General features: G+C 49.0%; 6 protein-coding genes across 6 annotated transcripts; 2 read left to right on the top strand and 4 right to left on the bottom strand.

Annotated features, from left to right (window-relative positions):
* Positions 1–498: 498 nt before the first annotated feature.
* Positions 499–1,570, bottom strand: B0J16DRAFT_340358 (uncharacterized protein). Its single transcript, XM_046127667.1, has one exon. The coding sequence runs from the start codon at positions 1,141–1,143 to the stop codon at positions 688–690; it is 456 nt and encodes a 151-aa protein (XP_045982346.1). The 5' UTR covers positions 1,144–1,570; the 3' UTR covers positions 499–687.
* Positions 1,564–4,726, bottom strand: B0J16DRAFT_340356 (uncharacterized protein). The gene is made up of 5 exons (XM_046127666.1): positions 4,381–4,726; positions 2,973–4,334; positions 2,417–2,923; positions 2,227–2,369; positions 1,564–2,173 (listed from the first exon to the last, which is right to left on the bottom strand). The coding sequence occupies exons 1-5, from the start codon at positions 4,690–4,692 to the stop codon at positions 1,969–1,971; spliced, it is 2,529 nt and encodes an 842-aa protein (XP_045982345.1). The 5' UTR covers positions 4,693–4,726; the 3' UTR covers positions 1,564–1,968.
* A 509-nt stretch (positions 4,727–5,235) lies between these two features.
* B0J16DRAFT_121811 (uncharacterized protein) lies at positions 5,236–7,080 on the top strand. The gene is made up of 2 exons (XM_046121611.1): positions 5,236–5,971; positions 6,166–7,080. Exons 1-2 carry the CDS (start codon positions 5,436–5,438, stop codon positions 7,058–7,060), a joined length of 1,431 nt encoding a protein of 476 aa, XP_045982344.1. The 5' UTR covers positions 5,236–5,435; the 3' UTR covers positions 7,061–7,080.
* A 184-nt stretch (positions 7,081–7,264) lies between these two features.
* B0J16DRAFT_398148 (Alpha/Beta hydrolase protein) lies at positions 7,265–9,662 on the bottom strand (the record flags this gene model as incomplete). Its single annotated transcript, XM_046132371.1, has 6 exons — positions 7,265–8,127; positions 8,177–8,303; positions 8,356–8,450; positions 8,565–8,576; positions 8,681–8,750; positions 8,791–9,662. 6 exons carry the CDS (start codon positions 9,660–9,662, stop codon positions 7,303–7,305), a joined length of 2,001 nt encoding a protein of 666 aa, XP_045982343.1. The 3' UTR covers positions 7,265–7,302.
* Positions 9,663–11,136: 1,474 nt separating this feature from the next.
* B0J16DRAFT_267391 (amino acid permease-domain-containing protein) lies at positions 11,137–13,028 on the top strand (the record flags this gene model as incomplete). Its single annotated transcript, XM_046123443.1, has 4 exons — positions 11,137–11,603; positions 11,656–11,865; positions 11,914–11,942; positions 11,992–13,028. The coding sequence occupies 4 exons, from the start codon at positions 11,137–11,139 to the stop codon at positions 13,026–13,028; spliced, it is 1,743 nt and encodes a 580-aa protein (XP_045982342.1).
* A 402-nt stretch (positions 13,029–13,430) lies between these two features.
* Positions 13,431–15,245, bottom strand: B0J16DRAFT_303845 (acyl-CoA dehydrogenase/oxidase). Its single transcript, XM_046124697.1, has 4 exons — positions 14,869–15,245; positions 14,346–14,819; positions 14,184–14,292; positions 13,431–14,136 (listed from the first exon to the last, which is right to left on the bottom strand). The coding sequence occupies exons 1-4, from the start codon at positions 15,159–15,161 to the stop codon at positions 13,732–13,734; spliced, it is 1,281 nt and encodes a 426-aa protein (XP_045982341.1). The 5' UTR covers positions 15,162–15,245; the 3' UTR covers positions 13,431–13,731.
* Positions 15,246–15,382: the final 137 nt, after the last annotated feature.

Here is a 15,382-nt window from a genome sequence, read left to right as displayed (position 1 = left end):
AAGCCCAGCATTGTGACAACGTATCGCGACAGTCCTCCAAAGTCACCAAGATTATCAAGTCCAACGGCTCGGCAGTTCACATTTAAATTTCCCAAAGTAATCATAGATTGGCTGTTATACGCGCTCAATTAATCGTCAATTGTCAACCTTGGAAATATCGGGTTCCTGATCAACACATCTACCCTGAAGCTCTCCACTAAACACTGGATCCTTCAGAGACCCTGAAAATCCAGCGCAAACATATTTTTTTGTGCGTCTTGGACCTCTCGAATACAAGATAAGTTGTTATAGTTGTTAAACAGTCGCTTTTAACTGCATTGAAGCTTGTGCGCTGTGGCTGTCGTCCGATCCTCTGTCAGGTCAAATCTTCAATGGCATTGCGCTGTTCTAGCACCAACCAGCAGGCATGTAAAGTGAGACAGGAACTATCTCAATGAGCAGTACAGCAGACGGGACGAATTGACAACACCTACAGTCACCAAGTTCAATTGAAACAAATGCGCAATCGGATATTGACTGTGAATTCATCGGACATTGGGCGATAAGTTACATGTACATGTGATAACCATGCTCTGCCCGTCCATCATCATCCATCGCATCGCATCGCGTAGTGATTCATTCCATTCCCTTCCATTTTCTCCCAAATCCCAATCCATATCATATTTTTTTCACCATAATCCCAAACATTTACTTCTTGGAAACAGCCTTGGCAAGATCAGCAAGAGCCTCACGGCGCTTGAACTTGGCATCGGCGATAACACCAGCATCAGCATCGCTGGAGAAGTTTCCGCTCCAGGTGACGAAAGTCTGACCCTCGTTCTGGCCGCTGGTGATGGGGTAGGCGCGGACGGTGCTGACGACGGAGGTGTAGCTCAGGGCGGGCTGAGAGGAGATGACGCTGTAGGTGATGTAGTGGTCGATGCTGGAGTGCTCCTCCTGCTTGACCTCGAGGACGGTGCCGTCCTTGAAGGTCCACTTGACGATGTCGGTGTCGGGGGAGGATCCCTTGACCCATTCGCTGGACTCGAGGGCAGAGTAGAACTTGGAGAAGTCCTGGAGCTTGATGAGGTGCCAGACGTCGCTGAAGGGGGCCTGGATGACGGCGGACTCGTTGACCGAGGTGGAGGTGGGGATGGCAGACATTTTGATGGAAGTAGTTTGGTGGAGTGATTGATTGATTGTCTGTTTGTTTGAGTGAAGATGAAGAAGAGTTGAGATGGTGATGGGGGAAAAAGTAGAAGGTACTGTAAATAGAGGGGTCAAATGGTGGGAGGGCTTGTTAGTGTCGTCATAGGCAGCTCAGAGCTCTACAAACAGCAAGAGCAGCTCTGCAGCTGCCACTTTAAGGAATGTCATGCCTAAGGCAGTCAATGTCGTCACCGTCACTTAAATCGCATCAATCCAATTCTACGCCATGTTGTTTGCTTCTACGATGAACCTTCACTATCACCATTGGAAGTAAGGGTCTCGTGATAATATTTTTTTTTTCTCTTTTTTTTTTCCTTGGGTGGGGGGAAATGGGCTGGGTGGAACTCACGATGGCATGGATTGTCCAAAGAAAGGCTTCAATTGAGATTCTTTTACTACTGTCTCCACTGCTGCGACTGGGCTCGACTTCACCTCCAACTTTGCGGCGTACAGTAGACACACCCGGCTGTTGCTCGGGTGCTTCTTTGGTTGTGGTTCGGTAGCCCACGACTGTTACTGTCAATTACATTGTCTGGGATTGCGGCACCTTGATGACCCCGCCAAATCGTCCTCTCAGGTACGACTCCACTGCTGACTGCCGCAAAGAGCTTGGGGTCGCGATGGCCTCAATCCGTTCGTGGTAGTGAACGTCGACACCCAGCCATATGTCCAAATCCGTTTATTTCCAAACTGTACAATTTGACAGTAACTCCAAGCAATGCGTAGCATCTATAATACAACGCTGTAATCCTACACCCAGTTTTATTACATCTCATCCGTTTATTGTTGAGATCCAGTCTCAGATGTCTCTCCTTCCATCTCTTTCTTCTCCTTCTCCTTCTTCTCAATCGTAGTTTGCTTCTCCCACATGGCATGATATCGTCCTCCAAGGGCCAACAGCTCATTGTGAGTACCGCGCTCCACGATCTCGCCCTTGTGAAGAACGATGATCTGGTCGGATGTTGTGATTGTCGACAAGCGATGACTTGGATATGGTTAGCTTATGTGCAATCAGTGATGTAGTGGACTGTGACTTACGCGATGGTGATGGTTGTGCGTCCGGCTGTCACACGCTCCAGAGCATCCTGAATTTGACGTTCGGTGTGGGAATCGAGAGAAGCAGTGGCTTCGTCAAGAAGAAGAATGCGGGCATCCTTGAGAATAGCGCGAGCAATAGCAATCTGCGAATGTTAGCCGAATCCCGACTTAGAAGCGCTCTAAAACTTACTCTCTGTCGTTCACCACCCGACAACTTCAGACCACGCTCTCCAACCTTGGTCTCATACCCATCGGGGAAGTTCAAGATCCTCTCATGGATATTCGCCGCCTTACACGCCTCAAACACATCCTCCTCCGTCGCATCAGGTCGTGCATACAACAGATTGTACATGATATCCGCGTTGAACAGCACCGTATCTTGCGGGACGACGCCGATGTTTCTGCGCAGACTATCCAGCTTGAGATCTCGTAGGTCGTGGCCGTCGATGGTGATGGAGCCGTCTGTCACGTCGTAGAAGCGGAAGAGGAGCTTGAGAGATGTGGACTTTCCGCTGCCGGACTCGCCAACGATGGCGGTCTTTGTGCCGGGTGCGACGGTGAAGTTGATGCCATCGAGGACGGGACCGCCCTTCTTGGTCTGGTAGGCAAACTTGACATTGTTGAACGAGACTTCGCCCTTGGGGGAGGGCAAGTTTTTGGCGTCGGGCTTCTCGACTACACCGGCTGTTTCTTTGAACTATGGTATGTCAGTAACTGCATACTAATATTGGTATTGGGTAACTTACAATATCCAGGAGTCGCTCAGCTTCGATGAGATTGTTCTGCAACATAGTGTAGTATGTACCAAAGAAGTTCAAAGGCCCCTGAAGCTGAACGAAGTAGTTGATCAAACTGACAAACTCGCCGACAGTCTGTTCGCCAATTGAGATCTTGTAAGCTGAAACAGAGACGAGAAGAGCTGTGCCCAAAGTAAAGATGGAGCTCTGAGTAAGGTTGAGAGCAGCAAGAGACCATTGCACAAGGCGCTCAGCGCGCTGGAAGACAGTGACGTGTTCTTTGAACCGTGATGTCTCGCGTTGAACAGCGCAGTTGTGCTGGACCGTCTCATACGCCACGATGGCATCTGTCTTGACTGCTTCCATCTCTCGTGTCTTGACGGTCATGTCTCTCCTCTGCTTACCGCGGTACTTGGCGACGTAGATGGTAAGGAAGATGTACGACCACATGATGAAGAACACAATGATTGTGTAGAAAGCATCGTACTTGACAAAGAAGATGACACCGGCGACGAAAATGTCGAAAACCATGGGGAAGACCTGGAAGCAGAAACTCTCGAGGAAGGTGTTGATCGAAGCGCCTCGGCTCAACGCACTGGTGACCTCGCCGACCTTCTTGTTGAGGTGAAATTCGAGGGATAGACCAAGGACGTGCTCGAATGCGGCGGACGATAGTCTTCGGAAGAGAGATTGCGAAACGGGAATCCAGAGGACGGAGCGTGCTGCGCCGAGAGCACCTTGGTTGCCTTGGAGAGCGCGGTAGACGACGTAAAGAATGATTTCCTTGTATGGAATCTTTCCTTCACCCAGACTGTCGACGAGAGTTCCCAGTTGAATCGGACCGAGGACGTTGACAGTGCGCTGGCACATCAAGAGGACGATGCATACGACCACGATGGCCTGGTACACGGGTGAATCCTTGGGCCAGAGGTAAGGAAACAAAACCTTGAACCCAGCAAAGTAATCCAACCAACCCGTTCCTGAAACCTGCGTTCGTCTCGGTTCAGCCGCAGTAGGTGGTACACTTCCGTAACTCGCAGCGTTGCCATTTCCATTCTCAAGCAGACCCTGTCGTTCCTGGGGCAAAGACTTTGGTTCAAGGGATTTCAACTTGTATTCTCTCAAGGTGAAGGAGCCGATCATCAGAGCAAGGACAAGCACTCTCGCTGAACCAAGAAGGTTGAGAGTGTCGACGAATCCAGGCGATACACGGAGCCGTGGCTCAACGCCGGAAAAGACGGCTGCGATGACGATTTCTGCGAGTGCGCCGACACACCATGCTGAAACATGAGCACCATTCGGATTCCAAGGTCCTTCAGGATCGGGTAGAAGACCAGCCAAAAAGTAAAGCAATACTCCAACAAAAGACGCCTAGTCTCATCAGCACAAACTCATCTCATGAGAACAAAGAACTTACCAAGTAAGCGCTGAAAGAAAACAAAATCTTCCCCCGTAACTCCTTCTGATCCGCGAAAACCTCCTTCGTAGCAAGCACAATACTCGCAACAACCAAACCGCAAAGAATCAGTTGAAAAACCCAAATACACCGCGCGCAAAACCGTCGGATGCTGTCAGCTTTTGATTTCGCATCGTTGTCTAGCGACGCGTTCTGACGCGCGCCATGGCGACTGAGGTAGAACTGAGCTGACTGGACGCCCAGGAGGGTGACGAAGAGGGCGCACGGGTAGGCGTAGAAGCCTATTTTCAACCCGAGTTCTTCCTTTGCCATTTTTGGTGATGGGTTTGATGGAAGGGATGGTGTTGACGGTAAGAAGATGATGTCAAGGTTTTCGGTGGTTTAATGTTCCGAGTGAACCGTGAGGCGAGTGGAATTAGTCAGCCGATTTATCAGCTTGAATAATGGCAAGACTTTTTGTGTTTTGCATTGCCGCGGTATGTTACGACATTTTATTGTGCTTGTTCTTTTTGTATTTTATTTTAGTCTCATCTTCATTTCCCTTGTTGGTTTGTTGCCTCTGCGATCTTGCGGAGGCATTGCAACCGGCATGAGCTGCACGGTTCCCGCTATGGATACCCTTTCCGGAACTAAAGCAAAACATGCCGTTCGATAATGAGCCTCATTTTATGGGGCTTACCGCTTTGTGAATGATCAACTCCTGTCTGTGAACGTGGAAGAAATAAGGCAACCAATATTGAGGCGGGGTGCTGGAAGATCAGGCTATGCTGTTGGTTCCTATGCTGTGATGAATGTGCAGCTCGACGTGTCAGACGCTGAGTGCACTCAAATCTGACCAGAAAGAGAAAACCGAGCACACACACTCAAAGTCTTCTGCATCATTCATGTCAATTCAGAAGCAGGCTGTGAGACGCACTCCAATTTCCAAACGGTCGCGCATGGAATGAGGGTGATGGCCTGGCACAAATAAACTGCAGCCCCCCCCAATCTCAAGTGCGAATATTTTCGATTTCAATCAATCCACAACATTTCACGAGAGAGTGAACGACTTGAAAATGGCAGAAATCGCCGGCTTAGTCCTCAGCGTTATTACAATCGTTAATTTGGCAAAGCCGACCACTAAACTCATCAGAACATTAAATACAGTGGCCAAAGATGGCAACGGAATGGGAAATGAAATTGTTTCCGTTAAAGATCAATTGGAGGCTGCAAGGACAACGATTGAGCTTGCACAACGGAAACTTGAAGACAATTGCGACAAGATCAAGCAAATGAAACACCCAACTTCCAGAGTCGGCAAATATATTGAAGGTATCAATTTCGAACGGTCAATTCGTAAGCTTACAAGAGATGTCAACCGACAGATGTCCAAGGCACATCAGAGTCTAGTTAAAACCACTAGCAGCATCAAATTCTTGCAGGGATTGAAATGGTTCATGTGGACAGTTAATGAGATGAAAACTGTTTTCACCAAGTTAGATAGGGTGGCCATCTACCTTTCGATTATAGGCTCTGTTCTAGAACTTGAGGTCTTTTCATATATGCTGGAGCGAGCAGATGTCGAGATATCCGGCATGCTGGAAACACATATGTGAGCGCACCTGCTTTTCTCTCTTTACTTGACCCCATCAGACAAGGTTTCCTTAACAATTTTACACTTTCAACAAAGCATCACAACTCATCTGCTTGCACGGAACCTTATTTTCTTGCTTCCCTCCTTTTTTGCCCTGGCCTAACATAAGGTTCTGGCTGGTCTATAAATTCTTGACCACTGACTTCATCTAGAGCTACACTACGAATACAGCTACAACACACGGAGAGAACTCTTGAGAAGGCCCTTCGCAGTGAACAATCGCAAAACAGCCATCGGAAAGATCTCAATACTGAGTTCGTAGATTGTGGAATACTACTCATCAGTTTATCCGAAAGCATGCGTTGCACAGGAAAGGTACCTGACGACAGGAAAGAACGGAGGAAAAGACGGGATAGAAACCAGTCAACCCAGCCGATGATGAGCGCATATGCCGGTGTCACCCGAACACCTCGATCGCTTCCTCGATCCCGCAAGCCAACGGAAAGTCCTCACCCTGGTCGTCTGCGGGTACCAAAAGCAAGGCTGTCCGAAATATCTCAAGAGACTTCCCGCAGCTCTCGCTCCTCGTCAAGCCGTACAACACATACGCCAGAAAGACCTTCGACGCCCTTGACAGACTTGACCACTCCTCCATCACCACCTTCGCCACCTTCACCTTCGCCAGATCCAGATGACGAAATGATCTATCTGTTCACGCCTGCGGATGTGAAGGAAGAAATGATCTATTTGATCAATGGATGGCTGGAAAACAGGACTGGCCGAAACAGTGTGGCCCGCATAGAGCATGCGAGGGTCTGTCCCAAGATGTCTGGTAACTACATATCGCTAGCACAAGCCCGTGAGCTCTCGTTACCCGTGGAGCAGTTGGGCTTCAGAGAGGTTATCCATCAAGTAGGGCCAAACGAGTCCGAACAAATAGTGGGAAAAGTCTCGGGCGTGCAGTGGTGGGGGAAGAAGCATTGGAAACCCAGGCTGGTAGACTTTTGGGTCAAAGAGGACTATTGTTTGGGGCAGGGAGACGATGTCATGTTTGGGAGCGAGTTTGCAAAGGAGGAGACTGGTTGGAAAGAGGTGATCTACAGATAGCGTATGAAGGCCTGAGATGCGAAACACCTGTTGAGTCTATTCATTCGCCTGCTGTCTGAACATGAGTATCTTCTCGAAGCTGCGCATGCCCCCTTTCACAAGTAGTACAACTAACTATCAGACATGTAGAATTCCATAAGCCCAGATGGCAGTTTAGATATATGAATACACCCATATGTTGGTTGAAATTCATCGAGTACAAAACTTCCTCAAACCACCTGCCTCGTGCCTGAATCGTTGCATCAGGCCGTCATGAGTCTCCAAAGAAGATCGAATCCCAACTCAGTTGACCTTACCAGGTTCTGGAAACGGCGATCGCCAATGAGAGAGCGGTTCTCCAGCACTGTGTCAACGACCACATCTCGCAATCCACGGTCTTCGTCAACCGTGGAGGTGTAGGCCTCCTGTATACCACAGCGGAATTCGTGGGCGCGGGCAAAAAAGGGAGCTTCGTATGCGAACTTTTGGAGGGCAAGGGCTTTGAGATCTTGGATCTCATACTTCTCTCCTAGAGCGTAGACCTTGGCGTGGAGGGTGAAGTTTGGCTCTAGCCCTTGAGGTCGTGAACGTGCAGGAGTAGATGCAACAGGAGCTGAAGCTGGAGCTGGCGTTGCGGGAGTCGGTGGTCGAGAAGAGTTGGCCGTGTGATTCCCACGCTGATTACCGCGATTGCGACCTCCGCGTCTGTTGCGGGAATTGCCACGTCCACGGGGGTTGCCATTTCCGAACTGTTGGTTCTGAGCTGAGGATGGAGATGCAACTGGAGATGATTCAGCTGGAGGTGCAGCAAAATCCTGGGGCGGGTGTGGCCTTTCCAAGATTCTCTTTAGAACTCTGTTGCCATGAAACACGAAACCCAATGATCCCAAGCGCTCTTTTTCTTCCGCATCGTACTCCTTCGAGTATAGTTCCCACTGCTCCAAGTGCGTACCACGATCAACCATGTCGACAATTACAGTTGGCTTTCTCGACGGAGGTGTATAGGCTCCGGTGTAAAGATATCGGATCATCATCTTCACCGCAGCAGGATCGTCATCAGGGAGGTCGATCACACCCGACTTGGCTTCCTTCAGGACGTCGGTAAGGGCATCGGAGTTTTAAATTAACGCGACGTACCTTGAATTCGCCATCGCAGCAGGCGGCGAAGAAGGGGGATCGAGGGCAGATAATCGCTTTATGGACGGCGTAGGTGTCTTCGCCACAGGTGATGGTGAAGTCGGAGTATTTTCCCTCCTCAAGTAGGCTACCTATGGTCAGAATTGCGAGCGCGAGGTTGAGAAGGACAATGTGCGTACTTTGACATCGACGAGCGATTCTCGCCGTCAAATGGAACGCGGGAGGCGTTGTCCATGACAGAAGGTGCAGCGTTGGGTGTTTGGAAAACAAAGCGCTGGTGATGTGTGAGAGAGAAGTTGAAGAGTTGATGATGCAGATTGCAGAGGTTGCTGTGGGGGAAGGAGCCGGCGGGTGCAGCTGCCTGATCGTTTTGCAACCAGGCACTTACCTGCCAGTGACACTGTACCGCAAATCACTGCTTGAGATTACCTAAATGTAGAGCGGTGAATTCTTTCTTTTTTGGTGTGGATTGGAGTACATTGGTGTGTACCTATGTAACCATACAAGATGAACGGGCTTATTTTTGCTGTTGACGTTTTGAATACCATGGACAGTATTCGAGATGCTAATTACTCTACATAACATCTTTCAAGCTCGCTACCACCTTTGCATACGAAATATCCCTCACACCAGGCTGGAAGAGCTGACGGCTAGATGCTTTGTCGAACCCATGCGCCCCTTCAATTCTTACAACTTCAGCATCCCGACCCGCTCCCTTCAGCATCTCCCCGAAAGCTTCTGCCTCTGGCGACAAGACATCTCCTGAGCAAACAAACAACATGACCATATCCGGGAAGGATGTTGGATCGGCATACATCGGCGAAGCTTTGGGCGACTTCCGATCTTCGACTCTGGGGAGATATGCTTCTGTGATGAGATTCTGAAACCAGAACGGCAACGGACGGATAGGTTCTGCGACAATCTTTTGTTCTGGTGGAATGGTGAAGTCTGCTCCAGGATAGAAGGCGTACACCGCCTGGATGTTGATCTTGAACTCGCGTCGAAGTTCTGAAGAAGCTACCAACGCCAAGTTCCCGCCTGAACTGAACCCCGACAACGCAACATGATCAAGATCGAATTGATGCCCCTGACTCTCGACCCATCTCAGCGTATCCTCAGCATCTTCGACAGCTGCAGGAAAGGGACACTCCGGAGCTTTGCGATAATCAACATCCAGAACGAAAACGTTACCTCCTGTGGCTATCCTTTCGCAGAAGTCGTGGTCCATGCCCAGGTTGGGAAGCATGCAGCCGCCTCCATGCCAATTAATCACAAGGCCATCCTTTTCAGCAGGGTTGTGATTTGGAGGATAGTACAGCCACGCTTCGATGAAGCGATTCAGATCGCGCGATGGAATACGGATGAGTTTGCGATTGCAGGTGGGAGAGGGCTTGAAATGAGGACGTGTACCGAGGTGGTTGAGTAGACGTAGGAGGGAGATGATGAGTTTGAGGCGAAGATATTGCCAGAATGAGTGAGCGACCATCTTGAGAGGATTGAGCGGTGGAAATTCAAGCTTGGGACATTGGTAGTCTTGTCAAGAATGGAGGCTGATATCTTTTATGAACCCGCGTTGTCAGCTCTGTTAAGATTGGGTGTCGTCGATTGTCTCCACTCGCTTATCGGCCTGAGTCATCCGCAGAACAGCCGTATTCTCAATACGCAGTAAGCAGCGTTTCAATACGCCGTGACATACTCAACAACTCTTAAACATCCAAGGCATGGCAAACGTCTTGTGCGACAGAGATACGACATATTCTTATGCCGACCTGACCGCGCCGATGCCGTTGTCGTTGTTCGCCCACATACCCTAAAGTCGTCCTCGTTTGTATCAATACCAATAACGTTGTGGTATAAGAGAAGTGGAAATGCCTTTACACACAACCAGGTATTACAATTTGTGGTTCTCAATGTCTTGTATAAGAAAGGTGAATGTTGACTAATATCCGTCTCAGCAGTTCGGCACGCACGCTGGAACCGATGATTTTGAGCCAAAGTTCACTTGGACTGTAACGAAGAGCGATAGCGGGTTTATACACCGGAGATAAAAGCTCGATGGGAAGGAGAGTGGATATCTGAGCTCTGATCCATATTAAACCAGAGCATCCGAATGTGACAGCTAAACAATAGCGTCTTTGTAGCGCGATATCTGACGATCAGGATTTCGGTTGGCAAAATTAGCTTGTTACAGTAACTCGTCTTGCTCATGAAGAACCTCGGTTCAATCCCATGTTCGTTATCAATCCCCCAAAACTCAAAAAATATGGCGTCCGGGGGAGGCGGAAGACCTGACTCGTGCGCTGGAATTAATGCTGACAGGTGGCATTTTGCATCTGACATCAAGAAACGCCGCTGACCAATCCCACATGCACGTTGAATTGAATTGCCTCATCAGTTGTTTTCCCCTGTAAACTATCGCGGACAGTCCTGACAGTTTCGTCTAAACTAAAAAGCTCAGACCCATGGGATCGGAACCGGCGCATTACAAGTCCCCGATCGCAAGGAACGGACTGTCTATAGCTTGCAAAACGACGGAAATACTTGCGGGAAGAATAAACTTTGGGGGCTGATACGCGGCAGGCATACAACACGATTCATGAACCTGGCGTACAGTCATACGACTTTATCTCTCACGCAAATAGTGTCCAAATGGTTTGGAGACAAAGACAAACGACGTAATTCTGCCCCTGATCTAACCAAGCCCAAGAATAAACAAATCCTTGTCCCCGCAAACGGACTCGCCGTAGGTGACGGAACAACGGCGATTCGTCCGCCCATCGCTTAAACCCCTGCGTAGCATCACGGCCCTAGTACAGCATCGGTTTAGACTGGTATGTGGCGAAGCGGCACGTGCATTTTGCGACCTGGGGAAAACAAATCTCACTCTTTCAGCTCCCCAACTTGATCTTTCAGCTCAACCTCAATGTCTGCCCAAAATGGCTTACCAGAGGGAAATCCAGATGCAGGCTCTCCCTCCATCGCCAAAAACATCACCAGTAATAACGACAGATGATGCTGCTCAGTCAGGCCCGTTACACCGTCTTTTGACAAGTTTCACGCGCGCACCCCGGTCTGAAGATGAGTACTCTCTCAACAGCTACACGACCAACGGTCGTCTTTTCAACATGAGCAAAGCAAACTACAACTCAGCCAACACAGCGCTTGCCCGAGAATTGAAAAACAGACACCTGCAGATGATTGCATTTGGAGGAAGTATTGGCACGGGTCTTTTTGTCGCGAGTGGTGTAGCGTTATTTCGGGGAGGACCGGTTTCGCTTTTGATTGCGTTTATCACGATGGGCGCGATGCAGTTTTTTACGATGCAGGCGCTGGGGGAATTGAGTGTTGCGTTTCCGGTTGGTGGGTCATTTTCGAATTATTCTACCAGATTCTTGGATCCTTCTTGGGGGTTTGCTATGGGGTGGAAGTGAGTCCCACCATCTCACCCGCGTTGAAGGGAAATGACTAACGGTGGCCAGTTATACACTGCAGTATCTCATCGTTTTACCGCTTGAGATTATTGCTGGTGCGTTTACGACGAATTATTGGAATCCGGAAGCGAGCAAGTCGATTTTCATCGTTCTTTTCTTTTTTCTCATTCTGGGTATCAATTTGCTTGGAGTAAAAGGATATGGTGAAGCCGAGTTTATCTTTTCAGCTGTCAAGATTGTTGCTGTCATGGGCTTCATGTACGTCACCTGATCTCTCACTGAGTCAACATTTCTAACAATTCTTAGTTTGCTTGGTATCATTATTAACATAGCGGGTAAGTGGAGGTGGTAGTGAAGAGGGCGCAAAGATACTGACTTTCCCAGGTGAACCAGAAGGCGGCTACATAGGTTTCACCCACTGGCACAACCCAGGCGCCTTCAACAACGGCTTCAAAGGCTTCGCAAGCGTCCTCGTAACCGCAACATTCTCCTTCGCCGGCACAGAAATGGTCGGCCTGGCCGCCGCCGAAACAAGCAACCCGAAAAAGTCCCTTCCCGCCGCCGTGAAGCAGGTCTTTTGGCGTATAGCCTTCTTCTACATCCTCTCCATTCTCCTTATCGGATTACTCGTCCCATACAACGAGCCGCGACTTCTAGGTGCGAAATACGGCTCTGACGCCGCTGCTAGTCCGTTCGTTATCGCTATTGAGATGAGCGGTTCAGATGTTCTGCCGGATATTATGAATGCGGTTATTCTTATCAGTTTGATCTCGGTCGGGAATACGGCTGTGTATGCTTCTTCGCGGACGGTCGCTGCGTTGGCGGAACAATCCCTTGCACCCAAGATGTTTGCGTATATCGATAGGACGGGACGACCTCTTATTGCGATCATATGTTGCGGATCAGTCGGACTTCTAGCCTTGGTCGCGAACTCGAGTATCCATAACGAGATCTTCAACTGGCTTCTCGCCATTAGTGGTCTCAGCACCTTATTCACCTGGGCATCCATCTGCGTCTGCCACATCCGTTTCAGAAAAGCATGGCATCTGTCAGGCTACAAGCTTTCACAACTAGCGTTCAAGTCGCAAGTCGGCGTCTGGGGCTCATGGGTAGCGTTGATCGCTTACTGCACAGTCCTCCTCTTACAATTCTGGGTAGCCATTTCACCCATTCAGCCAACAGACTCAGCCCCGCTCACAACACCGCAACGGGTCAAGAATTTCTTTCTACAGGTGCTGACGGTGCCTGTCATTATTATCTTTTATGTTGCGCATAAATGGTGGGTGGGGACAAAGGTGGTTCGTGGTAAAGATATAGATATTCATACCGGGAGACGATATTTGCAAGTTTGGAATGAGGAGGAACAGGCCGCTAGAAGAGCTTGGCCACTATGGAAACGGTGGTATCATCATATGTGTTAGCGTTGATTTAGATATAGATTAGAATGATATGATAATATTCCTTCAGTAATGGCGTGCTCGAGATTTGGGGTATGAGAGGAGCACAGTGACTCGAAGTTCCCGCTATTCAATGTTCCATATTTCTGTCCCCAGACTTAAGTGACGCTGGAGACTAGCGTCATCTGATGGGCATAGTGAATCGAGTTCTTAATCTGTTATTCAGAATACAGAGATGCCAGTAGAGAAGATACGACCGAACAGACTTAGTATATCTACTGTCCTATTTCACTTTCCTCGAATAGAAATAGTACTGGGTTCAAGATAATTTAATCTAAGGATTTCATTTTCAAGCTTGGTAGTACTATGTTATTCTTGGCTCAACTGTCAGTGAAAGAAAGCTTACCGAGTGTTTGTAATCAAACCGGATGCTAGAAGATACATAGAGTCTAACTACATTCGCCAACGACTTGTGAATTCCAGTTCCATGCGACAACGAACCCCGAGTTTAGCTAACTGATTTCGCGATGAAGTTAACGAAGGGAGGTCTGACTTGTTGCCTCTGCCTCTGACATCTGAGGTAATGATAGACTAGAGGCTACACAAAGTTGGCCATCTACGAACTTTCACCCTGCTCTCATGCTACATCATCGAGACTCAAGTGATGGGAGTGTATGAGGTTTTTAGTGGCTGGCTTCCGATCTGACTAACTTCCAAATCTATCTCATCAAGTATACCAAGTAGGCTCAGGATACTCCCCCAACAAAAGATATCTTCCCAACTCCCGATTCTTATACGCCACAGGATCATGCAGCGTATGCGTTCTCAAATCCCTCCAGAATCTATCCAAACCAACCTTTGCAGCCGTAGACCTCGAGCCAGTGACTTCAAACACACCGGAAGTGATCTTGAGACCAGTGTCTGTGGTGACGACCTTGAGACTGGCGACCCACTCGGCGAACTCACCGCGTTGCTCGGCTGTAACGGCGGCGCGATCGTCTGAGTACTTTGCGTAGAGAGAGTCAGCTTCAGCGTTGACTTTATCGGCCAGAGCTTCGGTGGCGCGCAGGTGGGCGAAGAAGTTGCCGTAGGTGGAGAGGACGTAAAATTCGTCTGTCGCTTTCTCCTTGTTCTGATAATTTGTTAGAGATTGTCAATCTGGGAGACAGTGGGACTTACGTCGCCGCCGAAGGGCCAGGCGCGAGTGTTCTTGACGGTGTACTCTTTGGCAAACTCGAGAGCACCGGCCGCAATACCAAGGTAGAGGTTGGCAAAGTTGAGTTGAATTCTGTATCCTATATTAGTAAATCCATAGAACAAGGGCACACATTAAGTACTTACGTCGGCAAGAACAGACTCGTGAAAGGAATAGCCAGAATCTTAGGATCAGGTTTCTTCGTTTCAACATCCCATCCCAAAGCATCACCCCATGGCGCCTCAACATTCTCGATATTAACACCCCCGGACTCGGTAAGTCTCAGCCCAACATTATCCCAATTATGCTTAAACTGGATGCCAGGCTGCTGCGTCGGAACAATAGCAAAGATATGCTCTTCCTTCCCACCATAAACACCCTCAAGAACAGTCAAGTCCGAAATCACACCGCCGGTACTAAAGTTCTTGAAACCATTGAAGATGAGCTTATCTCCGTTGGAAGTGATCTTGAGATCGCTGTCGCGGGGGTTCACGGCACCACCGACAAAGTAGTTGTTAGAGATAATGAGCTTGTGCGAGCGATCTGCTTGCTCGGGAGTTCCGACCACGTTGGCAGTTGTGGACCAGACGAGGTGGTAGCCGAGAAGCATGCCAACAGATCTAACATTATTTAGCACCCTTACTGAAATATCATAGAAAAATATCTCACCCATCCTTCTTGGCGACCTCACGAATTGCTCTAAATCCAACACTCCATGGCTGTTCACCACCTCCATATTTAGCTGGGCCGAGGATCTTGAGGAGACCGGAATGCTTGAGAAGAGCGACTTCAGCCTTGGGAGACTTGTTTGCGCGTTCTCGGGCTGGAGCGTCTTTTGCTAGTACATCAGCGACGTCCTTTGCACGCTTGATCCAGCCTTGGGCATCCGTGGGGAGAGTGGACCACTGGGCCTCGTACTCTTTGTAGACAGCTGGGTCGGAAACCTCAAAAGTGGTGGCCATGGTGAGAAATGTTTGGGTATGATGACAATATGACTCTATGGAGGACAACGACTTGATGATACTGACCTGAGAATCATGGTGTCTATATAGGCAGATGGCACCTCATATTGCGTGTACAGCACCAGGTATGTCGTTATCACAGCTGCAGGGACAAGCGGGCAAACTGTCTGCAGCTTCAGCTAACCTCGGTAGTTGAGCAATTTATACAGTGTAATCATTCT

Source organism: Fusarium flagelliforme (genome assembly GCF_020744385.1).
Source record: "Fusarium flagelliforme strain FIESC 12 MPI-CAGE-AA-0113 chromosome Unknown B0J16scaffold_4, whole genome shotgun sequence".
Taxonomy (NCBI): Eukaryota; Fungi; Ascomycota; class Sordariomycetes; order Hypocreales; family Nectriaceae; genus Fusarium; species Fusarium flagelliforme.
This window is presented reverse-complemented; position numbering and strand designations above follow the sequence as displayed.